This window comes from Lagenorhynchus albirostris, chromosome 7 (assembly GCF_949774975.1).
Source record: "Lagenorhynchus albirostris chromosome 7, mLagAlb1.1, whole genome shotgun sequence".
NCBI lineage: Eukaryota > Metazoa > Chordata > Mammalia > Artiodactyla > Delphinidae > Lagenorhynchus > Lagenorhynchus albirostris.
Window position 1 is genome coordinate 80990298 of NC_083101.1, and position 25133 is coordinate 81015430.

A 25133-nucleotide genomic window follows, 5' to 3' on the forward strand; every position below is an offset into this window, starting at 1 on the left:
CCAGAATCCTAATGCCCGGAGCTGTTGGTCGCCCAAAGCGCAATGGAGCTCTCCGGATTGGTCGACGTACCCCAGGTCTCCGTTCAAGGTCCGCCTCCTGCCTGCTTCCACTTCGGAAGGTGAGTAAATCTTAGGGAGGGACCACTGGCTTTAGTTCTCCGCGGCGGAACTGAGGCTCGGAGATATGGGAGTTTGCAGTTGACTAATCTCCCGTCGCTGTAGGGTCAGAGGTGGACGTTCCTTCCTCCAAGCTGGCAGTGGGGCGTGGTTAGGTTAGGCCCCAGACGCTCGCAGGACCTCAGTTTTTCTGTATGCGTAGGGAGAAGGGATCAGTGGCCCAGCGAGCTTTGCTTGCCCTCATGCAAGTGGTGATCGGGTGGGTCGTCGGAAGCCCAGAGTTCCGTGTGTAGGGCCCAGCGACTCGAGGTCCATTCCTTCCCCTCCTTGGGCCTCAGTTTTAACATTGTTGTTACCTTTTAAGCCCTGCGTACTTTCCAAAAGTGGTTTTATATTTTCTAATAGCTTCATTTATTGAATGGATAATATCGTGGCAATTATAGCAGAAGTAAAGAAAGTCACACGAGAGTCCCACTACCTAAAAAAAAACTTCCTTTTTACTTGTTGTGGCTTGGTTTGGACCTTATGTATTTATTATATCTCCTAAGGGGAAAATATATGAATGACAAATTAAAATAAACTGAATGCAATCAAATAGGCAAATGTAGCTAACGTAGAGTCGAGGCTGAGAGCAGTGATGTTGGGAGACAGGCAGATCTGCTTTTGAGTCACTACTCAGACACATGTCTGAGCTGTAAATTCCTTTTTCCTCTTCTGAAAACTGTCAGTAGTGCCTCGTGGGGTTGTTGTGAAGATTAAGTGAAATAACAAAGGTAGAGCACTTGGCACAATGCCTGACAAGTAGTAACTCTTCCAAAAATGATAGCTATTATCTTCATAATAGAAACAAGCAAATATACTAGCCAATGGAGCCAGCAGATGTACTGTAACTGAGTACCCAATTTAGTTCAAAACTTGTCAGTTAAATAACTAATAATTCAGGAAGCAATACATTCTTCAAAAGAGTGGAATTTCTTCCTAGTAACTATATCAAGAGGAATTTATCTTGTGGGGCCATCAGGGATATACATGGTGTGATCACCGGTAGTTTTGCAGAAAATGTGAAAAGCCATTTCTTGATTCAACTGTCAATAAAAGCTAAGAGCATGCCCTTAAAACATAACATAGAGAAGCTTTCTGATAATCTTGTATGATAACAGGGGTAAGCGAGACTCGTATATTCAGTACGTCTATGTCAGACCCTACATATACATTATTTATTTTAAACTCTACAGCAACCGTGAATAGTAGGTTGTTGTTTCCTTGTTTGTAAGATGAGGAAAGTGAGGCCTAGAATAGTTAAGTATTTTGCTCAAAGTAAGACACTGTTAAATTAGGGAGCTAAGTCTCACTGTGAAGCCAGCCATGCTCTGTGTTGTGCCGTGCTGTTTCTGACTGAAAGAGGATGAAAATACTTAGAATACCAGATGTACAAGCAGCTTTACCCAAATGGAGGGAGGTGGGCTGCAGAGATACCTACAGTGGAAGCAAAATCTTTCTCTAACAGGAAATTTCAGCCTTGGGAAATGAAGAGATGGGATGAGGTGATCACTGAACTCTAGACGCATGTGTCCATTTACTTCGTGGGTAGTCTATCGCACTTCAAATTCAACTTGTCCCAAACAGGAATCATTTGCGTACATTCTCCTCCTACTTCTACCTAGTCCCTCCCTTTCCCTCTCCCTTGGACAGTGAAACAGCAAATAGTGTTGATTTTCTCTTTGAGACCTCTCAAATTCATCCCTTCCTCTCCTTTCTCACTGCGTCTGCCTTAATTTGACTCTGTATCATTTGTCATCTGGACTGTTTGCAACAGGCTTGTAACCGGTTGGCCTCCTTACCTTCTAATTCTTTCTCCACTTTCATTGCTGTCAGAATGTCTCTGTAAAATGTCAACCTAACCATATTACAGCCATGTCCAAAACCAGTCCAAGGCTCCTCATTGCCTACGGGATAGAAACCAAGTTTTATCAATGGCATGTCATCTTGTGCTTGAGGGTCTTTGCTCTCACTCCTCCCTTGGCCTGGAGTGCCCCTTGCCACCTTTATTCTGCTTGGTTAACTCCTAGTCATCCCTCAAAATCCTTATGGCGTACCCCTTGACCTAAAGATATCACCCCTTCTTTGCTACATTTACATCTTACACATACCCTTGTGATGCAAAAAACACATTTGGTAACTTGTCTGTTTAAGCATCTTCCACTTTCACTAGTATTCAGCTTCCCATCTACTCTTCAATCCTGTTACCACTGCCTGTCGCATGGGACACACTCAACAGACATTAGATGAGCGAATGAATCCTTTCAGGCTCTAGTATTAGAATTCCCCATGTTGGCTTTCCAGAATTGTACAGCAGATGGCACTAATAGGCCATTTAACAGATCTCCTTCACTAGAAATGATTTTTGTCCCAACCTTGTCTGACTTGGCTTCATCCTAGAAGCCAATATTCATGTCATTACAGGTGAGATCTCCTGTTTCCTCCCTCAGCCAAATAGCAAAGATAGCAAGATGACTCAGCAGCTTGGTCTCTGAGAAAAGAGAGTGGCAGATGTCCAGGGAAAGGTGCAGTTGAGGGAACATTTTCTTTGTCAATTTATTCAATTTATGGTAGTTGGGAGCTTTTTTCTTTCTTTCTTTTTAGTTTTATCTTTTTGCTATTGTTATAAGAGAGAGCTTTATTCAAAGATGGGAGCCTCATTTCTGTCCACTCCTTTCAGAGACACAAAGTTTAGGGGCCTCAGACTACACTTTACCCCTCCAGGGTTGTCTTTGGGTACCAAGACCTTCATCTATACCACCCTCCAACTAAAACCTCTTCTGTGGGAAGGAGTCCAGTTAGACAACTTTAAAATCCTCCATATGAATATAGATCAAAGGGTGGGAATTCTGGAACTGGAAATGATTTTATAAATCATTTTTGTGTCCTCTCTCAGGGCCACTTGTGCCCTAAGTCCTGCTCTTTCACAGTAAGCAAAGCAGTATAAAGGGGAAAAAATACAGATTTTGGAGTTAGACTTACTTGAATTCAAATCTCAGCATTCACAGACCAGCTATGCCTTTGGGCAAGTATTTTAAACTTTCTGAATCTCAGTTTCCACGTCATAAACTGGAGATAATAATGTTTATTGTGAAGAGTTGTCTTGAGCATTAGAAAAGATACACGTGAAGAACCTTGCACAGGGTAGATGCTTAATTGATAACATGGTGGGATGAAATACTGTTTCTGCTAGAGGGATTTTACACTAGGAGGAACAAGTCGGGGGGTAGGATTTGGAGAGCTCTTTCTGTCTGTAAAGGTACATTTATGAGGGCTTTGAGGGTTGAACTATGCTTGCAGTAGCACTCTGATTAATTTGATGAAAATATTGGAACACAGCACATCAGTATAGCCATTTATCTGTGAATTATTTTTTGGCACCTAAGTCCTGAACCTCGTATCTATAGAGAAAGCCAAGAGTATTTTTCGTTAGCTTCTGGAACCTTCTGATGACATTGAGGGTTTTTTTGTTCAGGTTTTTTTAACCACCTAAGGCACTTTGCCACTTTTCTGAAGTGTGAATTGCCTGCTGTCAGCCTGGAGTTCTCACCTCCGCAATCCTGGCTGCAGGCATCTTTGCATATTAGACGCTGTGTTCTTTAACCCCTGAGGTTTGAATCCACTCAGAGTTTGTGCGTGCCAGAACGTGTGTGTGTGTGTGCGTGTGCGTGTGCGTGTGCATGCGTGCGTGCGTGTGTGTGTGTGTGTGTGTGTGTGTGTGAGAGAGAGAGAGAGAAATCTGGCTACTTTCAAACCCCAGGACAGTTTCAGCTCCGTGGTCTCCAGAAAAACAGAAAGCCTCCAACAATAGCTCCATTGACTTTTATGTAAATGGCACTCCTCAGGAAAACACTGGGCTATTTCCCAAAGTCCCAGAACGTACCCTGAACATTTGTTTGAGTGGGAGGTGGGGAGACAGTTCTGTTGAGTCAATGAACATCTGTTGAGAGCTGCTGTGCTGGGTCCCAGGAGACAGCTCATAGTCTGGCTCTTCCCTGCCAGAGGTACAGACAGAGATTTACCATACTAGGCGTGCGTGCTTGTGGTGGCTTTGTACTGTGTCCACTTAGCTGAGCTGGAACTGAGTTTCCCAGGATTCCCTTCCTGTATGGTTCCAGTTGGGGTTGACCTCAAGAAAATTTTGTGCAGGATTTGGAAAACTAAAGTGAAGTAGCAGCCAGTACACTGTGAAGGACACCGGGCATGGTGGCATACCTTTTGACCCTGACCTGCTGGCTCACCTTGGTTGTGCAGGACAGCACCCAGGCCTGCAGCCCCCCAACTCCTGCTGAATCTCCTCCTTCAGCTGCTCTGAGAGTCCTAGGCTAGATGTACGTTCAGCTCTGTGGCAAAGGGCCCTTGCTTCTCCTGCAACTCACTGGAGTCAGTGAGCTTGGAGACAGTGAACAGAAGTCGATTTGTTCTCACAGGTTCCAGTTCTTTCTCTCCTCCACAGCCAGCTTTCCTTCCCAACCGCTGGCCTCCCCGACTTACAGAGACTTCAGGCCTAACACCAGATGCAGAAGTGACAGAGTTGTGTGGATTTCTCCATCAACTTCCTAACTGGACAAGGTCTAATCCCTATACTAAATTCTTACTTTACTGTGCTCATAGTGTTCTGTTTCTCTTATCAAACCCTACAGTAGAAGATTATTCAAGCCATGTTAAAGGCCCAGAAGATGGAATGATTAGAAGCCAGAAGGCTTCACAGGAGAGGTGACATCTGAGTTGTTGCTGAAAGGATGAGGAGGTGGTTAAATGGATGGGGAAGGAAGGAGAAATTCTAGAGGACGGCTGGCTCAAGCCAAGCAATTGAAGGGCAAATAGGAGTTCTGCCTTTCTGTCCTCTCTGTGGGTGCAGAGCATAGAGAGAAAGTGAGCATCTATCTGATCCTAGCTCTTCTTGTTGCATCAAGATGAACTGTTGGTCAGTCTGCTTCTTAGATGTGGTCACTGCTGAATACTGGTATCTACTGAGATACATTTTTGCTGGGTGCACCCCTGTCAGTAACCTAAGCCTCCTCCCCATAGGAAAATATTGGCCTGCTCCCCTCTCCCCAGTAGTTCCACATGGCCACCCCAGGCCTGTCTTTCTTGGCCCACCCTCCCATGCAGCAACTTTGTTTCCTCATGCTGTATTGGCGATAGCAGTGGTGTGGAGGGAGGACACTGTGCCCACTAGTCTGGGATCCCTAAGCTTATTGAGGGGTTCCAACATCCATTCCATGGGACTCCACTCGAAGCAGGGGCAAGGTGCCCTATACCTATAACTTGTTAATACTTTCTGAGCATCTTGATAGGAAAGCATGGGATCAGGTACCTGTTTCAGCCTAAACCTGGAACCAGTCATTTGAAATCTTGCTTCACGAGTTCTTTGGTGACAGCGTTCCTTCTGGCTTCCAGAGTAAGGAACGTTCTCAGCATAAATGGGGAGACCAGGGAAACAGAACACCATATTTAGTAAAAGCCTGATACCAGTTTACATATGAATTTTAAACTCAAAAAGAACCATACTTTACATAGTTATGAGCCATTCTTTTTCCACTGAAAATCTTTTTACAAGCAGCACATTTGACTCTACCTCACTTTTTTAAAGGCCTCATAATCTTCCATCATATAGATGAAATACTGTACTTATTTAACCATTCCCATATTGATGGATATTTGTTTCTGCCCTTTTTTTCTTTTGTGTGTGTGTGTGTGTACATCTTAAACATGTATTTGTATATGTCAGTATGCCTAGAATTGGAATTCCTGGGTCTAAGGGAATGTGCATTTTATGTTATGGTAATTATTACCAAATTGTCCTCCTAAGGGGATATGCTAATTTAATCTCCCACCACCAGTAAATGAGAGCACAGACCATTTCAAAAACCCATTTTGAGATTATTTCCAATCCTTAAAAACTCTCATTACAGGTATAGAAAGGTTTGGAAAGGTCACAGTGTTGGGTGTGCTTGGTTTTTTGAGTAAGGAACCACTGTTCTCTAGAGTAACATTACCATCTGTTGGTAGCCCTGAGAACTGCCCTGGAACAGGTTGTGATTTGGGTCTGATTTTTATGCCTTTGACAAATGCAAGCTCATCTTGATTGAGCACCAACAAGGGGGCCATGGAGACCATCAGCGTCTACTCCCGCCACACTTTTAGCATCAGCTCTGCCACCTATGAGCACCAGCTCCTTCTTTGGCCGTGGAATCTTGGAGATGAGACCCTCCGACTCGGGCCTCTCCCTGCCTGGGCCACTCTCTCAGGCCTCCGCTGCATTTGAGACACCTGGTTTTCTTTCAGTTCTGCTGTCTCACCTCAGAACCTTTGCCCATGCTGTTCCCTCTACCTGGAACACATATTCTCTCCTCTTTCCCTTTGACAGCTTACCTTCTACTCATCCTTTACTCCTCTGCTCAAACATCCCTTCTTCCAGGAAGCATTCCTTGATCCCTCAGTCAGGGTTAAGTTACCAATCACACATTTCCCCTTTGGAGCACATACCTTATTGGCAATTATTTTTAAATTTGCTTAACTATTTGATTAAAGTCTGCCTCTTCCACTAGAATATAAACTATATTCTATATTCTTGTGAGGGCAAAGGCCAAGCACAGTACTTGGTACATAGTAGGTACTCAACAAATATTTGTCGAGTGAACAAATGGTACAGGTTTTTCTTTTGCAGGGCTTCACATAAAGGATCTTCCATATTTTTTGTTACTTTGATTACATGTCCTCCTTCAGATGATGAATTCTTTTTTCACTTCTGCAGATATTCCTACTCCCTTCCTGTCTTTTGTTGTTGTTGACATTTTTTTCTGAAATGGAAAAAAGGCTAAATGGAAAAGACTAAAAAAGTCTGTCTTCACTGTCTTTCTGATTATAAAAATAATAAATGTTCTCTGTAAAATTTCAAATAATACAGATATATATGGAGCAGAAAATGGAAGTCTCCCCATAATCTCATCCCCCCAGAAAACAGGATTAATGATGTGTATCCTTCAGACATTTTTCTGTGCATAATGAAATGTATTGAGATTACATTCCAAGCACTGTTCTAAAGCACTTTACAAAAGTTAAGTCATGTAATCCTCATAGCAGCTCTTTAGAGTAGAGCTATTACTATCCTGTCTTACAGCTGTGGAAACAGGCTTAGGAGCTAATCACACAGTGAATAAGTGGCAGAGCCAGAACTTGAACCCAGGCTCCAGGTTCACACTCTTGACTGCTCTGCCAGTTCACTTCTGATGGGGTAGGAAAGAGACTTTCTACCATGTGTTCCCCTTTATATTTTGAGTTTTGAACCATGTGAATGTATAACATTCCAAAATGGATAAAAGATTGAAAAAAAATTAATAATAAATTTTTAGTACACTAAGCTACCCTTTCTAAGCGACCCCTCTGAGCCATCAGAAACCACATTGTTGGGGTCTCTTTGCTCCAGAGACTCAGGTTGGAGGCTGAGGGAAATGGGATTGTGAATTTGATGATAGTATTGTACTGCATCTCTCCCATTCCCCGTACCTCTCCAGTTTCAGTGGGGTTGCTTCTGAGGATCTCCAGTCTCTACATACACATGCCAGCCCTGTTTTAGCTGGGAGACCTAGAGGAATTGGGATAGAGCTACACTAACAGGTAGGGACCAAGGTCCTGCAGTTACACACAAAGGCCTGTCTCAGCAGACCAGCTGACCACACAAAGGCCTGTCTCTGACACCTGGTTTCCCCCCATTGGTTCTCAGCATGCTGCCTCTGTCTATAGGTGATGAGGTCACTGTTAGCTGGTCTGTGCTACTCCGCAGCACCAGAGTGCTGCCCGCCAGTATGGATCTTCCCGTTTTGTGTAACTTTGAACATCTTTTTTGTTACGCCTTCAGATAGACCATGGCCCTGAGAGCATGTGGCTTGATCATCTTCCGAAGATGTCTCATTCCCAAGATGGACAACACTGCAATTGAGTTTCTACTGCTGCAGGCATCAGATGGCATTCATCACTGGACTCCTCCCAAAGGTGTGAGGCCAGAGGGGCGGGCTTTGGGGAAATGCCAAGCACTATGCAGAAATCCACCCTGCCAGGCACCCTGCTAGGCTTGCTTCCCAGTGATTGTGTAGCAGGAGGGGGTGGGGTGGGCAAGAGCTCTTGATCCTTTCTACATACAAAGTCTCCATGCCAGGCCAGAGAAGAACTGGAAATAGAACTCTGTGGCTGAATTCCAGGGCAGAAGCAAGACCTGGTTTTCTTTCCTTTTTTTTTTCCTCTTCTCCGCGCCATGCAGCATGTGGGATCTTAGTTCCCGACCAGGGATTGAACCCGTGCCCCCTGCAGTGAAAGCACGGCGTCTTAACCACTGGACTGCCAGGGAAGTCATAACACCTGGTTTTCTTGCATCAGTCACCAGAGCCTCTGTGGTGAACGGCTGGGTAGGGGAAGAGGCACTGGGCTGGGAATTGAGGACCTTGGGGTCAAGTTATTATTGGGCTACAGGTCAGGAGCCCATAGTGAACAGCCCCCAGACAGAAGGGAGCAAGTGGGGTCGGGGAGGGGTGAACAAGACTCCAAGGTTGGAAGAAAACAAGGAAGTGGGAATAGGAAATAAAATTTCCACATTCAAGTTTCACTGAGGAGAAACAAGGTGAAAAAAAAGAGAAGTGTCACAGATACTATGAATAGGAATATTCACACTTGCCTCCTGATCACCAGAGTCACACTGCACGGTCCCTCTCGCTGAAAGATTTCAAAGGACCTCTCTGAATTTTTCCCTGCTTGGGCCTGGGGGAGAAGTTACCCTGTTAACACCGATGGGCAGAGTGCTGAATAGATGCTGCTGGGCAGGGTGTGCTCAGAGACTCCCACACAGTTCTGAGGGAAGGTCGGGCATCCTGGATCAGCGTCACCTGTCTCACCACCAGCATCCCTCCCACCTTCCTCCCCTGGTGCATCACCTACCTGTCTTTGTGTCCGTGGCTATATGAGGTGCTATACAGAGAAAATTCGCTAGCAGCTGTGAATGAAAATGGGCTTTTAAGTCCAAGCTCCTGGCTGCTTTCTGTGGGAGCTGTGCAGCAGCAGCTGACTCAGGGCAGTGCTCTGAGGACCGCTGGGAAGGAGGAGGCTAGGATGTAGCCCTGTCTTTGAACTAAGAAGAGAACAGCTAAGAATTCCTGCTCTCTATGAGCTCCTGAACCAGGAGGCCCCCAGCAACTTGCTGGAGCCATGTGTTGACCGAGGCTGCCAGACCCCTCTCAGGCCTTCTTGGCACCCCCTGGGCAAGCTGAGAACTTGCAGGGAGGGCTTGAGGCAAAGCTGAGGGCTGCTCGCAGTCTGCAGAGCTTCAAGTTCTCTTACAACAGTTTCTTGGCAGTTGTCTGATTGGGTTTGGGCCTTGCCAACAAATTTTCTTAGAACTGGCTCTCAGCTTGTCCTTAGTCTACGTTCCCATCAGGACTTTCCCTATGAAACTGGAAACTGGCCTTGCTCAGTTAGAAAGATGAAAACAATTTGGAAGAGCCTTGATAGCTACTTGGAAACAGCTGCTGCCGGTGCCTCGGTGCAGGGTTCGGAGACAGACCGTTGGCCCTGGGACTTCAGAGACCAACTGCAGACAGTGTTAAGTCTTCACTGCATTGTAGGTGAAGTGCTCCCTCTTCAGCCAGCTCCCACCTGGCAAGAAAGGACTGCCCCTCTTTGGGAAAATCACGTTAAGGTGTCCCAGGGAAGGGTCTCCCTGAGAATATGGGATGAAGAGAACTCCAAAGAAAAATAAAGTAGAGATCTGAGGGAGGCTGTCTCTCTCACCATCGAAGGGCAGTATTCTAGACCAGACTTGCCAAATACATGTTTTGTTTCACTCTCTGTAGAGAAGATGGGGTGGGGAAGAGGGATTGCCCAGACACCACAGAGCCAGACACTGCCTGCCCTGTACCCCATCCCTAGGCATGTTAGAATATTGCCAAAGCTTAGCAACACCTAGAAAAGTCGCCAGAGACCCCAGCTTTAAATCATCTGACCTGGAAAATCCAGCTTTGTTGAAGATTATATCCACCTCCTCTTCTTTTCTCCTAACCAGGCCATGTGGAACCAGGAGAAAGTGACTTGGAAACAGCCCTTCGGGAGGCTCAGGAGGAAGCAGGCATAGAAGCAGACCAGCTGACCATCATTGAGGGATTCAGAAGGGAGCTCAATTATGTGGCCAGGGAGAAGCCTAAAACCGTCATCTACTGGCTGGCGGAGGTAAAGGACTACGACGTGGAGGTCTGTCTCTCCCACGAGCACCAGGCCTATCGCTGGCTGGGGCTGCATGAGGCCTGCCAGTTGGCTCAGTTCAAGGAGATGCAGGCGGTGCTCCAGGAAGGACACCAGTTTCTCTGCTCCACAGTGGTCTGAACTGACCAGATCAGGGTCTTTTGCCTCCGTAGGATCCTTGAGGGCTTCTGAGGTGAACTACCTTTGCTTCCAGGGAAGCCTGTGCTGGTCTTTGGCTCATTATAGCAGATTGCAGACAGGCTGGTAAAATCAGCTGAGGACCCTCAGAGAAGAGCAAGCAAAAATCTCAGCTGGGTGGAAAGGAAGGGAAAGGAGTTTAAAAAAAAAAAAAAAAGGCCAAGCCCAGTGAGTGCATCCTTATACTTTATGAATAAACCTCAAGCAGCTTATCTCTCCTTCTAACCTGCTGTATTTATTTCATGGGCTCTTGCCTTGGGTGGGGAGAAAAGCTAGAGTTAATCAGAGCTCTGACCTTAGCTGGAGGGAATCCTGTGTCCAAGCACTGTACCCCAGAGAAGCTGAGGGACGGAGTCAGAATCAGAGAGACCCAACGCTACCGGGTGGCTCTCCTGCCTCTGGACCTCCAAGCACCCTCACCCCACCCCACCGGTGTACCTGAGACATAATGACTTGTAGCGGACAGGATATACAAGCGAGTGGGACTGGAGCGCAGGAATGGAGTCTGCTATACAATCGGCCCACCGTATCCGCGGATATCGAGGGCCGAAGGTGGGACTCAAACATCCTCAGAATTTGGTATCCTCAGTGGGTCCTCAAACCAATCCTCCGCGGATAACAAAGGACGATTGTACTCGCTAATGTATCACTCCCTGGCACCAGGCACATATGTTATAGGTTCTCAGTAAATATTTCCTAAGGTAATTCGAGACCCAAGGAACATTGGAACAAATCCCCAGTCACAACAGGGAAAGGAAGGACAGGCAACCCTGGGCCATCAGGTCAGTGACACATACACTCCAACCTCCCAGCCCAGTCCTGACTCCCAGGGTCAGCGTGGTTGTCAGCATGACTGAGGCCACTGGCAAGGGGCAGGCCTGAGCCTGGGGGGCTCAGCTGGGCCACCCGGCAGCCCTGTCACTACCCCGTGCATTCCTCGCCTGCCGCTGCCTTCCCCGCCTTTAGCAAGCCCTCATCATTGGCATTTCTCTCTTCCCACCTGCTCCCTTTTTCCACAATTCAACTGTAAGATCCAGAGCCGCAAGAGCTGGGTCTCAGCCCTCTTTCCCCTTGCTACTAGGGCTCAAGGAATGCAGAGCAGGTGTTAGATCCTACAGCCCTTCCAGGAGCTGTTAGCAGCTGGACTCATGTGGATTTCATTAGAGGGTTGTTGCCCAATGAAGTGCAGAAGCTTGGATGGGAAGGGGCATTGGCAAAGGTCAACCTGGATTACCAGGGTCAAGAACAGCCACCCCCAGAGGAAGGAGAGAGAAGTCACCCAGGTCTTCGATCAGGCCTCCAGATGTTTTCAGTCACTGGTTCTCCGTGCAGACAGGGCAAAAGTACTAGCGAACAGGATTTTGGAGCACTGCCAGGGACCTGAATGGTTTTGTTCCTCACCCCTCGGAGCAGCACTCCCCTAGGAGGCCTGCTACAGGAAGTTTTTGGAGCTTAGTGCTCTCCTTCCAGGCCAGCAGGGACCACATCCCACTGATTTAATAAGTGCCTGCTGGGCAGTGGTGCCAAACCACAGACTAACAAGGGCTGGCTGGCCCTGTACACTCAACATGGGAGTCTGTGGAATCTCAAAATGTTAAGACCTCATACATCAGAGTTGGAAGGGACCTGGAAAATGACCTGATTCTGCTGCTCACTTTTTTAGCTGAGGATATTGAGGCTTAAGAAGGTAGATGGCCCTGGCAGTTGCCTATATGTGAGGTCCTTTGAGGATGAGGTGCCAGAGGGGAGACTCTGCCTTAGAGTATCTTGTACAGCTTTGGAATCATTCTTCTGGGACTTACAAAGTTTTCCATTAAAACACAGGTACTTTGGAGAAGGTGGGGCGGCAGGGGGGGGAAGCCCATAAACTGCGTTCAGATGTTCACTTTGTAGGATGAATTGACAGAAAGGTGGGACTGGGGCATGTTATGGGCAGTGGATGAGGGAGGGAGAGAGTGGAACTGAGATTGGAATGTAGCAGGTGAGTAGGCTTTGTTGTCATCACCACTTTGCTTTCGGCCACTTGGGCTTGTTCAAGGGCTATAGGGCTAAGACTGCAATTTCCCCTTCAATCTGAGGCCCTCCAAGCTCCAGAGCATCTCCTCCTGGAAGCTTCCCCTAATAACTACTCACCCTATAAACACCATCCTGTCCCCACCTACATCCAAAAAGACTTCTCTTGGAATTCCACATGTTTTCCCCACTACCACCTGCACCACCCCAGGGTGAAGAAGCATCTAATGGGGCTTCCCTGGTGGCTCAGTGGTTAAGAATCCGCCTGCCAATGCAGGGGACACAGGTTCGAGCCCTGGTCTGGGAAGATCCCACATGCCACGGAGCAACTAATCCCATGCGCCACAACTACTGAGCCTGCGCTCTAGAGCCCACAAGCCACAACTACTGAGCCCGTGCACCACAACTACTGAAGCCCGTGTGCCAAGAGCACGTGCTCTGCAACAAGAGAAGCCACTGCAGTGAGAAGCACTGCAACGAAGAGTGGCCCCCACTCGCGGCAACTAGAGAGAGACCGCGTGCAGCAACAAAGACCCAACGCAGCCAAAAATAAATAAATAAAACAAATAAATAAAATAAAATAAAAAAAGAATCATCTAATGAACTAATCCCCACAAGGGCGGTCTTAAGTTGCCCCCTCCTGGGGGCATTTTTAAATATTTGGTTGCTTTGGGTCTTCGTTGCTGCACACGGGCTTTCTCTAGTTGCAGCGAACGGAGGCTACTCTTCATTGCGGTGCGTGGCCTTCTCATTGCGGTGGCTTCTCTTGTTGCGGAGAACGGGCTCTAGGTGCGTGGTCTTCAGTAGCTGTGGCACGTGGGCTCAGCAGTTGTAGCTCGCGGGCTCTAGAGCGCAGGCTCAGTAGTTGTGGCACACAGGCTTTGTTGCTCTGCGGCATGTGGGATCTTCCCGGACCAGGGCTCGAACCCGTGTGCCCTGCATCGGCAGGCGGATTCTTAACCACTGCGCCACCAGGGAAGCTCCTGGGGGCATTTGAAAGAGGCTCTGGAAAACCAAAATGCCCTCTTGACACCCAAAAGCAATACCTTACACCCCCACAGTAAGCAGTTGTTTGCTGAATTGAAGACCCAAAGGAATGAAAGTATAAGGGTGGTTTTAATGGTAGAATTTAAATGGAAATGCTCGTGCTGGTGTGGGACCCCAGGTGGGACCCCACGTGTGAGGAGCAGAGGCTGACTTCTCCATCAGTCCAGCCGGTGGCCCAACCGGTCCCTTACCTTCTAGAGGAGGACCGTTCCAGCCCCGCCGCTGCCCCCTGGAGGTTGTGCTACAGGTTTCCAGTGAGGCTTGCTCTCAGCCTTCTTCCTAACCCTCCCCCTTCACTTCCTTTCCCCTCCTACCCCGCCTCCAGCTCCCCATTGTGTAACAGGAAGTGCTCAGCAAGACCCCCTGAGGAGGGGAAAGGGGGCTATGGAGGGAGAAAACAGCACTAGGATACTGAGTATAGAGGCACAGCCTCTTCCTGTTCTTCAGACTGGGAATCCCCAGGGACAGAGCCTCTTCCTCTTCAGTTTTTTCCCACTCCCCTGACCCCACCCCAGCCAGACTTAGGGCTTGTCTCATAAGGCCAAGAATCCTCCCCTCCCCTAATGGGTGAGGGGCGTCAAAAGGTACACATTTTCAGTTATAAAATGAATAAGTCATGGGGGTGTAATGTACAGCATGGTGACTATAGTTAATAATACTGTAGTGCCTATTTCAAAGGTAGGAGAGTGGGTCTTGAATGGTCTCATTACAAGAAAAAAATCTGTTTTTTAACTGTGTATGGTGATGGCTGTTAACTGGACTTACTGTGGTGATCATTTAGCAATATATACAAATATTGAATCATTTATGTTGTATACCTGAAACTAATATAATGTTATGTCACTGACCCCTCAATTAAAAAAAAAATTCAGTCTCTCTTTTCCCCTATAGTCCATTAAAATGGTAAAGTACATTGAAAACAAATTCTCTCCTCCCCTCAAGCTGCTGGAAAGATCCTTGGACATCATAAAGTAAATGGCCAGCCTGAAGATAAAAGCCATGTTGCTCCTTGGGAGCTGGGGTGTGTACCAGAGAGGGGAGGGTGTCAGCAGAAGTCCCACTGAGTCGGACAATGGCAGGAAAGGAAATCACCCAGTTGCCCCTGTGGTTTTCTTCAAGGCTGGGTCTGGGTAGGCCTCCCCTTGCAGGGATGGGCTGTGCAGCTGTTCCCAGAACAGAAGGTAGTACTTCTTCAAATGCTTTTCAAAATATGCTCATAAGTATGTGTGTGTGGGCAAAACAGAAGCAGAAGTGGATTTAGATCTCCCCTATTCGATATTTTTATATATTGCTAAATGATCACCACAGTAAGTCCAGTTAACAGCCATCACCATATACAGTTATAAAAAAATTATTTTCTTGTAATGAGACCATTCAAGACCCACTCTCCTACCTTTGAAATAGGCACTACAGTATTATTAACTATAGCCACCATGCTGTATATTACACCCCACTGACTTATTCATTTTATAACTAAAAATTTGTACCTTTTGACCCCCCTCACCCATTAGGGGAGGGGAGAGAAGGATTTAGATCTTAGAAGTCTTAAACATCAGAGCTTGAATTTTTTCCTAAATGACCTGATTGAATTTCAGAAAGATTTCCTTGGCTGCTATGTGAATTGAATTGAAGGGTTCAAGAGGAGAAAGATTTAGGAGTCCACTGCAATGGTCCAGGCTAGAACTGATAAGATCTGACATGGGGTTGTGGCCAGGGGATGAGAGGTCAACATTGGCCTTGGACTTGAGGAGGAGTGAAGGGACCAGAAATCTTGGTGAGGGGAACCAACAAAAGAAGACTTACTTGCTCTGTAGCCAACCAGGGTGTGGGATACTTTGCCCATATCCGGGGGAACAAGAGCAAAGATCCTCCCAGAAAATTCACATCTTGGTCTTAGAGAGGGCTTGGCCAGGGTTTAGCTGATTCATAGAGTGCTAAAAGGGAAACGGAGGCAGACTCTTAGGGTACACACAGTCACAGAATGGGGGTGTTAGTCCCCAGTCCCAGATTTCCTGCAGTGGCCACTCAGTCCCTCCCCATTACCTGTGGAGAAGGAAGTTCCCTGTTCCAGCATACCAGCCTCCTCGCCCCCACCCCCAGCCCAGGGGTACGGAAAAGACCAATGGGGAACTCTGGCCACGACAAAGCTACTGGAAGCTCCATGGAGGAGGGGCAGCCCTCCCTCCCCACCCAGATGTACAGAAAGAGAGAGATAAATTTGGAATGTACAAGAGGTGCTGGCAGAGATGGGGGTGTTGGACAAGGCTCTAAGAGGGCAGAGTTTCTGGCAACCTAGCAAACAGGGGTAGAGGTAGCTTCTAGTCCACTTCCCTCCCCTTCCCCATCCCAAGACCAGCTCTTTCTCATGGTTCCTACCATTCCAGTCACTGCTGCCCAACTTCTTGAACCTCTCTTTTTTGTCATCAGTAGGGGAAGGGGAAACACTTGTTGGCTTAGAATCAGGCCCATTGGGTGGCAACTTCAGAGACACACATTTCAGTGGCTCCCCAGCCTCGGATATGTATAGGCCGGGGCTGGCCCAGGCTGTTGAAAGATGGGTGAAGACTGGGCGGGAGATTCTAGGCTTCTAGATACAGACCACCAGGTTCCAGTCCAGTCTTGGGTACTAATCTTCTGTGTGACTCAGGCCAGTGCCCTTCTCTCTCACTGTTTTAGCTTGTTCATCTGTGCTTTTGTGATTAACAAGGTCAATGGCAGAGGCCAGATTAGAAACCAGATTGCAAGCCAAGGGCTAGTTTGCTGGGATTTGGCCAGTCAAGGGCACTCTTCCCTTTGGCCCTGTCCCAGCACACAGTGAGTGTTCAGTGGGCATGGTGTGTCCCCTCCTCCATCTAAGCTGCCTGCCCTCAATGCCCTTCTAAAATTCTTAACATTTTATTTGACTTCACTTCAGATCTTTTTTTTTTTTTTAATTGGCCACACCGCATGGCATGTGGGATCTTAGTTCCCCAGCGACCAGGGATTGAACCCGGGCCCCCTGCAGTGGAAGTGCGGAGTCCTAACCACTGGACCTCCAGGGAATTCCATCAATGCCCTTCTAAAGGGTACTCCTCCTCCATGCCAGATGACTTAGGCCTTCCAGATTACTTTACCCAACCTCAACCCCCATGCCATCTCAGCACACACTACTTGGTCCTGGGGTATAGAACTTTATGCAACTATGGAAGTGTTCTATAATCTGCACTGTCCAATATGTGAGCCACTAGTCACACATGGCTTTTGAACACTTGAAATGTGGCTAGTGTGCCTGAAGAACTGCATTCTTAATGATGTTTAATTTTAATTAATTTTAAAATTAAATTTAAGAAGCGACATGTGGCTAGAGGCTACCCAATAGGGTACAGTATCAGTTTTAGGCAGAGTTTTTCTTTGTTCCTTGTTTAGAATTAAGAGTTGATAGGAGTTACCATTTATTTAACACTCTTTGCCAATTTTTGCATAAGTACTTTACAGACACATCTCAGTGAGTCCTAGAAATTCTATTTTAAAGATGAAGAAACCAAGCCTCGAGAGGTTAGGTCAACTGGCTTCAGACTGCATAGCAAGTGGAGGGCCATTCAAGTGTGAGTCATGCTCTCCAGCCATTTAGGGAAGTTTCCAGGACCCAGCCTGGGTGCCCTCCTTCTACAGTCACTCCACACACAGCCCATGGCTGTGCACCAGGGCCCAGGGAGGCTCATCACAGAATACTGATCAGTAAATGCTCTTGACAAAAAGGAGAGGGAAGCTAATTCCATTTACTCCCCATCTCCTGGCGACTCCTGGCTCCTGACATTCCACTTCAGATGCCTCCTCTCTTGCCTCTCTCCTGGATCACAGTGTCCCTCGGGTCACAAACTCAGAGTTCAACTGGGTGCTACGTGCAGAGGTTTGGGAAGAGGGTGTCACATGCAGGCCCAGAGGAAGCCAGCTGGGCTGGGAGCTGGGGCCTGGAAAAATCCATGTTATTTTTAAACAAGAAGAAAAAAACAAAAACATTATATTAGCTTTTATTGAGCACCTACTTGTGCTAGGCACCTTATATAAATCTGTGCTTATAATTCCCTTAACAACCTGGGAGGTAGCATTATTATCATCATTTTACATATGAAGAAACTGAGGCTCAGTGAGGTTAAGCAGCTTACAGCTTGCAGATGAGTGGTAGAATCATGGGTGAGTGCTCCTAAACTTTCATTAGCATAGCATTCTTCACATTGAGAAAATAGAGGGGGTGGAGGAGTGGGCAAAGAGGTGCATTCTCTAGGGGGTGAGGGACTGATTCTGCTGTCCAAGCCATTAAGGGAAGCTGACCCCTGCCCTGTTTCCCACCTCCCTCATCTGGCAAGCCACTCCTTCCCCAGACTCAGCTGCAAAGTCAGGAGAAACTCACTCTGGCTGAGGTTGCTTTTCTTAGAAAGGGAAAATGGCTAAAATAAAAGACCTTACCCTGTATGTATATCTGTAGGTGTCGATGTGTGCGGTAGTTTTTGTGCTAAAGCACACCACTACCAGAATAAGAACATCGCTCCCTCCCCCTATTTTTTTCTATTTCTGGCTGCACCCCCACTTGTGGGGTTCCCAGACCAGGGATCGAACCTGTACCCCCTGCAATGGAAGCACAGAGTCCTAACCACTGGACTGCCAGGGAAGTCCCTAACATCACTCCCTTTTAAGCCACACCTCACGTGTGCAGAGAGTGAGGCAGCTGAGGAATCTGGAAAGGACTGTTTATTTCCTACTAGAGTCCCAGAGACATCACCCAGGAAGGAACCAAATCAACAATCAAAACCTCAAATTTGCTCCCTGCCCTCTCCCTCCAGGCTTAAGCAGCCTCGGAGGTACTGCACCAAGGACATATTGTGCCTCTCTCCCTCTCTCTCCCTCTTTTTCTCTCTCTTTTCTCTCTCTCTCTCTCTCTCTCTCTCTCTCTCTCTCTCTCTCTCTCTCTCTCTCCCTCTCCCTCTTTCTCTCTCTCTCTCTCACACACACACACATTCTTGAGTTAAGGCATCAAGTCTGGCCTGCATGGCTTTGCAAGTCTTTGCCCATCAGGCGGTGGCCCTGGCCCAGGGCTGAACCATGTGTGTACACAGATGCATAAGTGCGGTGTTAGGAGCTCTTCACAAATGAGGGACAATGATGATGGCTCTGTGCTAAGCCTACTCCACCTGTCCTTTGGGAGGGGACCTCCTGCCTCCTTGTCAGTTGGCCAAGTACCTCTGTCTCTTCTCGCCAGCTGGGGTGGGACCAGGTCAGCCACAGGTCAGGCCAGTGCTGGGGACTCAGGACCTGGCTTCCAACACTGAAAATGTGCCCTTTCTAAGTGTGGCTGGGGGCTATTTTGGGACCTTAAAGAGGATCAAGTCACCACCTCAGAAGGACAAAGATGGCCACTCAGGCCAGGATGGAGGGTGAGGTTTCTCTCTGTGCTTTTAAAACCCAACCGTGTTTAACAGGAAGAGAGCTGAGCTTTTTCCTCTGTGCTCTCTTGCCCCCAGCCCAGGGAAGAGGTTTCTGTAGACTGGAGTGAGTATGGAGAGAAAGAGGGCTGTTAGAATTGTGCACTGGAGTGGGAGGTTGCGTTAGCATCTTTTCCCCTGGACCTACAGGAGCTGGCTCCAGCACATTTACTTCAGTACCCACTTAGTGGGTGGTACAGAGGTGGGGACTTCCTGGGGATACCCGGTGTGGCTGCGATGCAGGGTTAGAGGCCTACATGAAGACTGGGGTTAGGGCTCTGGGGTTTCTGGGTCCTGGGCTGGGTCAGGATGCCCAGATGAAGTAGGCGACCTCGTCCAGGTCAACGGGGTAGTCCGTGAGTAGCACTGGCGTCTTGTCGAAAAGCTCACCCTTATAGCTGCGCCACTTGCCTGCGGGCAGGTAGACGTCCCGCTCCTGCTTGCCTGGCTCCAGTACCGGCGCCACAAGCAGCGTGTCTCCGATAAGGAACTGTGAGTCGATGCGGTGCGCCGTCTCGTCGCCGGGCGCGATCCACCAGAGGGGGCGCACGATGGGGTCTCCCGTGTCAGTGACCTCACCAGCCAGCTCAAGCAACAGCGGCGCCACGAGTGAGGCCCTCAGTGCAGTGAACTTGTGCGCGATGGCCACCACTTCGGCGTCGTACCGCCAGGGTGGAACGGAGAACTGCATAGCTGGCATGAAGGCGGCCACTTCCAGCCAGCGCACGTAGAGCTCGCGCTCGGGCACATCGCCGCCACTCACTGTGCGCTCAGACACCGCGTTGCCACCCACCATATCGGGCAGGATGAACGGGTAGCCCAGCATGCTGACAGTGAGCACGGCTGGGATGAGCGAGCGCAGCCCCAGATCGTAGCCCCACACCGAGTCACGGTCCACCAGGCGGAAGAAGCACGAGATGTTCTGTGACTGGTAGCCCACACGGACCTCGGCCAGTGAGAAGAAGGGCAGCGCCATCTCTGTGTAGCGCCGGCTCCATATGTTGGGGTCAGACAGCGGCCTGTAGGTGCTGAAATCCCGCGGCAAATAGCTGACCTCTCCAGCGTCGAACTTGAAGGAGGCCACGGCGTAGCGCGAACGCAGTTGCCGCAGATGCCCCTGAAACCAGTCGCGGGCCTCCGGGCGCGTGAAGTCGAGCACGGCGCCGATGCCATTCCACCAGCGCACGAGAGCAGGCAGCCGGCCCGTGGGTTCACGCACAAACAGCTCGCGCTCCACGCCTTCGCCAAAGCACGATGAATTGTAGTTGACAAACGGGTGCACCCAGAGTGTGACGCGAAAGCCAGCGTCGCGCAGGCGGCGGAACATGTCGCTGGCGTTGGGAAACTTGGTCTCATCGAAGTCGAAGTCGCCATAGGCAGGCGTGTACATGTCGTCGATTTCCAGATGGCTGCTGTTGAAGCGGTGCTGGCGGATCTGCTGAGCGAAACGCTGCACCTTGTCCTGGTCCACTGAGCGCCCGTACAGCACCCACGTGGACCAGATGGGGTCCCGGAAGGCCTCAGGCGCTGGCACCCTCGATGGCTTGTTGAAATAGCGCCGCACCATGTACTTGTGGATGGAAGTGACATCGGAGCCGACGCACACGCGGTAGCTGAGCTCGGGTGCAGCAGCGCGGCCGGCGGGCGGCTTGTAGGGCGTGTCGTGGTAGCGTGCCTGCAGCCGCAGAGAGCGCTCCGTGCTGTTCCAGCCCAGGTGGAAGGGCACTGAGTCGTTGACCTTGATGGCAGCCGCGCGCGACGACAGCCAGTAGCGCTCGAGGATGCCTCCAAATGCGGCGTCGGAGGAGTAGACGTCGCTGGTGACGAAGGGCTGAGGCTCCTGCTGGCCGTCCAGGCGGATGGGCCAGTGCTGGGTCTTCATCTCCGCGCCGCCGTACCAGTGCGCCCCCGCGTCGCCCAGGAACATGGCGTGCTCCACCGCGCGCCCCGGCGCCGCCTCCTCCCAGCGCACGCGGTAGCACATGACCGTGTCCTTGGGCCGCACAGTCTGGATGAAGAAGTGCAGCGGGCGCCCATCCGCTGTGCGAGAGCAGCCAAGCCGGGCGCCATCGCGGCTGCAGGAATCGAGGTCCAATGCGCCCGAGCGGAAGGCCAGGCGGAAGACCTGCTCGCCCTTCTGGTTGCGAATGGAGAAGCCGCTGCGGTTGAGGTCCAGCAGCTCGGCGCGCAGGCGTTCCGCCTTGCGTAGAGAGGCGCTGTAATAGCACCAGGCCACCACCGCGGCCAACACCAGCAGCAGCCCCAGCACTGCGGAGCCCAGCAGCGGCTTCAGCTCTTTGGACGGCTTGGGCTTGGTAGGCGAGAAGCTGTCAGGCAAGAAGGTGTACATGGTTGCAGCTGCGACGGCCTCGGGGCTCTTACGACCTGTGTGGCTCCCAGGGCGGCGGCGGGGGTAGGCCTGGCTCTTTTCCTGAGGATTCTGGGACATCAGCCCCCAGTTAGGGAAGGAGCAGGCAGTGGGGCCACCCGACAAAGCCCATCTGAACTTGGCCTGCCTGAGTCAGGAAGGGGAAGAGAGAGGTGGAACTGAGCTTTCTCATTCCATAGTATTTACATTTGCTGCCGCAAGAAAGAAGTGTATATTTTGGGAAAGTGTATACTGGGACGTAAGGGCTTTACTCTTACCAGGTCGTTCTGTCTGCATTTTACCTAGCCTTTCCCATGGGCCCCACTGCTTGTCAAAATTAGGACGCTGAAGGGGAGGGGCAGATGATATTCATCACCATTTTCCTGGTGGAGGAACAAACCCAGACAGGGTCAGGAAGCTGTCCAGGATCACAGAATTAATCAGGTCTCCTTGGATCACACATGGGGGCAGTTCAGGCTGAAGAGAAGGGGAGGAATCTGGAGAGGGCCTGGTTTCCCAGAGATGTGGCCATGGTGGGAGAGGCGGGATAAGCAAGCCAGCTCCTTAAGACCTTTGACACAGCAGGCGGCTGGCTTCCCTGTGCGGGGAGTGGGAGAGGAGAGAGGAAGGGGAACCGTTCAGGCATGGAATTTAATCTTGAGTCAGAAGCCATATTAAATCTGGAGATTAGAGAAGATACTCAAAGCCAGACTCAGTCCAAGGGCCTGGTTTGGAGGGGGGGTGAGGTTGGGTTTGGACTTTAGGACTGGGGTCAGAAGCCTAACATGGGGGCTTGGTGGCTTCTCACATTTCCCTCTCTTTGCTCTCAAACTCCATTCTGCTCTCAGCCATCAGGATCACCAAGTCCATTTCCCTGCCCACCTTCCTGCTCTGCTCCCAGCACCACATCTGTGGGCCAGCTACCTTCTGGCTTTGTCTCTAGCACTCACCCACTGTCCTGTTTGCCCCTCCCCTAGTTAGAGCACTGTCATTTCTCCCCTGCATCGTTGCAACACTTCCCCTATAGGCCTCCCTGCTTTCAACTTGTTTTCCTCCAATGCCTTCTGCTCACAGCAACTATAGTGATCTTTCTAAAACACTTATCAGATTACATCTCTCCCTAGTTTAGGGAGCTGCTCATGACCCCCATGATGAAGTTCAGAAGTGTAAGCTTTGCAAATTGAAGTTCAAGGCATACATAGTCTCATCTGTCCTCCTGATTCCATTTTCAGCCAAGCCTATCCTATGACTACCAAGCTCTGTTCTTTCCTAACCTCAGTCCTCAGGCACCTGCTTTAGGAAATTTCACCCACCCATCTTGGGCCAACTTCTCTCCCCCACCTACCAGCTCTCTGGCAATCAGACACCCCCTACTACACAATCCACTCTTATATACTGTATGCTAAAGATTCAGATATGACTACAGAGAAACACAGACTTGGGAGGAGGTGTGTGTCCAAACCTGCTGTTCAAGGCTACTGACCCTTCCTGTCTCAGCCCTCAGGGCAGAGTCCAGCAAAGAAATAGCACCAGCCACGAGCATACACAGACATACACTGCCAGCCTGTCGGCTGCCCATCTGCTCCAGCTGGAGGGAAGCAGAGAGGGAGATTGGCAAACGGTAATTAGACTCCTCCCAGATGCCAGTCCCCAGCAATTTCCAAGGAGACACCAGAATTGCTCAGCGTTCTCACTTCCCCCACCTCTCCCATGAAGAGATTATCAAGAATGCCAGGTGCCAGGTGCAGATTGGAATTTTTATCCCAGATGTCAACATACAGCTCCCCATAATGCCCCCCCACCCCAGTGAGGTTCTATCTCAGTGCCTTATTCTCTGAGCTCCCTCCCCCAACTCCCTAAACTGGTCAGTTCCAACTGGTCTCTCATCCCATACAACTTAGCCTTCAAAATTCCCCCAACCTACTATGGACTTCCCTTCCTGTAGGTATAGGCTGGAAAAGCCTTCCTGGAAAATGCAGGCATAGCCTTTAGCTGATGCCCTTAAGCTAAGCAGGACCCAAAGAAGGCCTTAGGTGGCCCAGGCCAGACCTGCTGTACATTTATATTCAATTCATTCGAGACAACCAAGGCCCCATTCTGGGCACTAAGGGAATAGGGAGAAAGGGTCCGTATCTGAGTAGGACAGAGGTTGCTTATCCTCAAAACTTTCATATTAAGTCAGCCTATCTCATGACCCCTGGAGGCATGGCCAGCCCACCAAGGTGACCTCAAAAGCCTTTTCAAACACTTAGGTCTTGAGAATTTTTACTTTCTAGGGTTCTGAGGTTCTTTGATGAAGGACAAAAACCCAGAGGCCCTCTGTTGGTCTCCCTAATGCCACCATGGCATCCAACCCTAACAATAATGCTGAATAGGAGGCACAGCTGCAGTGCCCATTTCATAGATGAGGAAAGAGTGGCCCAAACAGAAAAAGGAACTTGTTTGAAGTCACTTAGGTAGCAGGGTTGCCTGAATCCAAAATCCCAGCTTAACCCTGACAGGGAGCTAATGGCCTGACTGGATATCTGAATGCAGGAGAGAAAAGGAGTTTTGTGGCCAAGAGGGTGGGACAGGCTTCCATCAGGGGGCTGTGGGCATGGTGAGGCCTGTATTCCCAAGGGCTGGTGCTGCTACTTGCCCCAGGAAGGCTTCTTGGGGATGGGAAGTGGCGATTTTAATGGCATCTGGTACAGGGGCTGTAGGGGAGGAAGTGTGGTTCTGGTGTTAACGGTGGCGCTAGAGACCCCTGTAATCTGCCGCCTCCACCATCTGGCCAGCCACAGGCTAACGCTGGCAGGTAGGGTTTGCCCTACCCAAGCCTCTCCCCACTTGACAGTCAACCTCAGTGTTGGCTTCCAGCCCCTAGCCATGTCTAAGGGGGAGGGTCGGGCCTAGCCAACTAGGCCATTCCACGTTGGGTCCTTTGTCCAACACAATTCCCAGGGGTAGGGTGGGGGGTGGAAATGCCAAAGGCAACTCTATCCGGGCCCTCTCCCCGTCCTGCCCAGCGAGCGGATCCGGGGGTATAGAGTGACTGAGCCTACAGCCTGGAATACTCTACACCCACTCCCAGCGCTGCAGCTATAATGTCCGAAAAGGACAGACTGAGGTCAAGAGGGCGGTCGCCCGCTGGGAACCGCGGCCGAAGAAGGGGCCCAGGTGTCCAGGCTCGCCCCACCTACTCATCTGTAGGAGCGAAAGTTCAGGAAATATTTTCCCTCAGCAACCCCCCAAGGTCTTCCCGCTGGGCGAACTCACGGAAGTGACCCCAGATGTGGGGGTGAATGGAGGCTCCTGCAGATCCCCTCCAAGTTAGCCGAAGTTGAGCTGCCACGGTGCGGCGCGGGGCGCTGCCTAGCTGGGAACAGCTGAGGCCGTCCTCGAGCCCCGCCCCCTGGCTGCTCGGCCACGCCCCAGTCATTCGGTCTCCTCAAGTCTCGGAGTCCAGCTCCGCCCCTGGCGCCCGACCATCCTCCCACATTGTCACGCGTACTTGAGGTCACGCCCCTTACCTCCCACCTTCCTCTCTGTTCTGTGCCCAGCTCCTGGCAGCTCAGGCCCACCTCCAGCCCGGTGCCTCCCGGTTCCGCCCCCCGCCTGCAGGCCCGCCCCCTCTGGACCTTTGCTTACCCGCACGCGGGCGGGGCTCTTCCCCAGGTCTG

At 49.9% G+C, this 25133-nt stretch overlaps 2 protein-coding genes and 1 long non-coding RNA gene across 3 annotated transcripts; 1 reads left to right on the top strand and 2 right to left on the bottom strand.

Annotated features, from left to right (window-relative positions):
• Positions 1 to 10809, top strand: NUDT2 (nudix hydrolase 2). The gene is made up of 3 exons (XM_060155255.1): positions 1 to 119; positions 8021 to 8154; positions 10211 to 10809. Exons 2-3 carry the CDS (start codon positions 8028 to 8030, stop codon positions 10525 to 10527), a joined length of 444 nt encoding a protein of 147 aa, XP_060011238.1. The 5' UTR covers positions 1 to 119; positions 8021 to 8027; the 3' UTR covers positions 10528 to 10809.
• Positions 3967 to 10694, bottom strand: LOC132523732 (uncharacterized). The gene is made up of 2 exons (XR_009541627.1): positions 5477 to 10694; positions 3967 to 4151 (listed from the first exon to the last, which is right to left on the bottom strand). It is a non-coding gene; the product is annotated as an uncharacterized LOC132523732 (long non-coding RNA).
• A 7740-nt stretch (positions 10810 to 18549) lies between the features above and the next one.
• MYORG (myogenesis regulating glycosidase (putative)) lies at positions 18550 to 24992 on the bottom strand. The gene is made up of 2 exons (XM_060155256.1): positions 24730 to 24992; positions 18550 to 21619 (listed from the first exon to the last, which is right to left on the bottom strand). The coding sequence occupies exon 2, from the start codon at positions 21550 to 21552 to the stop codon at positions 19408 to 19410; it is 2145 nt and encodes a 714-aa protein (XP_060011239.1). The 5' UTR covers positions 21553 to 21619; positions 24730 to 24992; the 3' UTR covers positions 18550 to 19407.
• Between the last annotated feature and the right edge of the window lie 141 nt (positions 24993 to 25133).

Coding starts and splice junctions, on each gene's coding strand:
- NUDT2 (XM_060155255.1), top strand. CDS start 8,028: ATGGCCCTGAGAGCATGTGGCTTGATCATCTTCCGAAGATGTCTCATT. Junction 8,155..10,210: donor TCACTGGACTCCTCCCAAAG/GTGTGAGGCCAG, acceptor TCTCCTAACCAG/GCCATGTGGAACCAGGAGAA.
- MYORG (XM_060155256.1), bottom strand. CDS start 21,552: ATGTCCCAGAATCCTCAGGAAAAGAGCCAGGCCTACCCCCGCCGCCGC.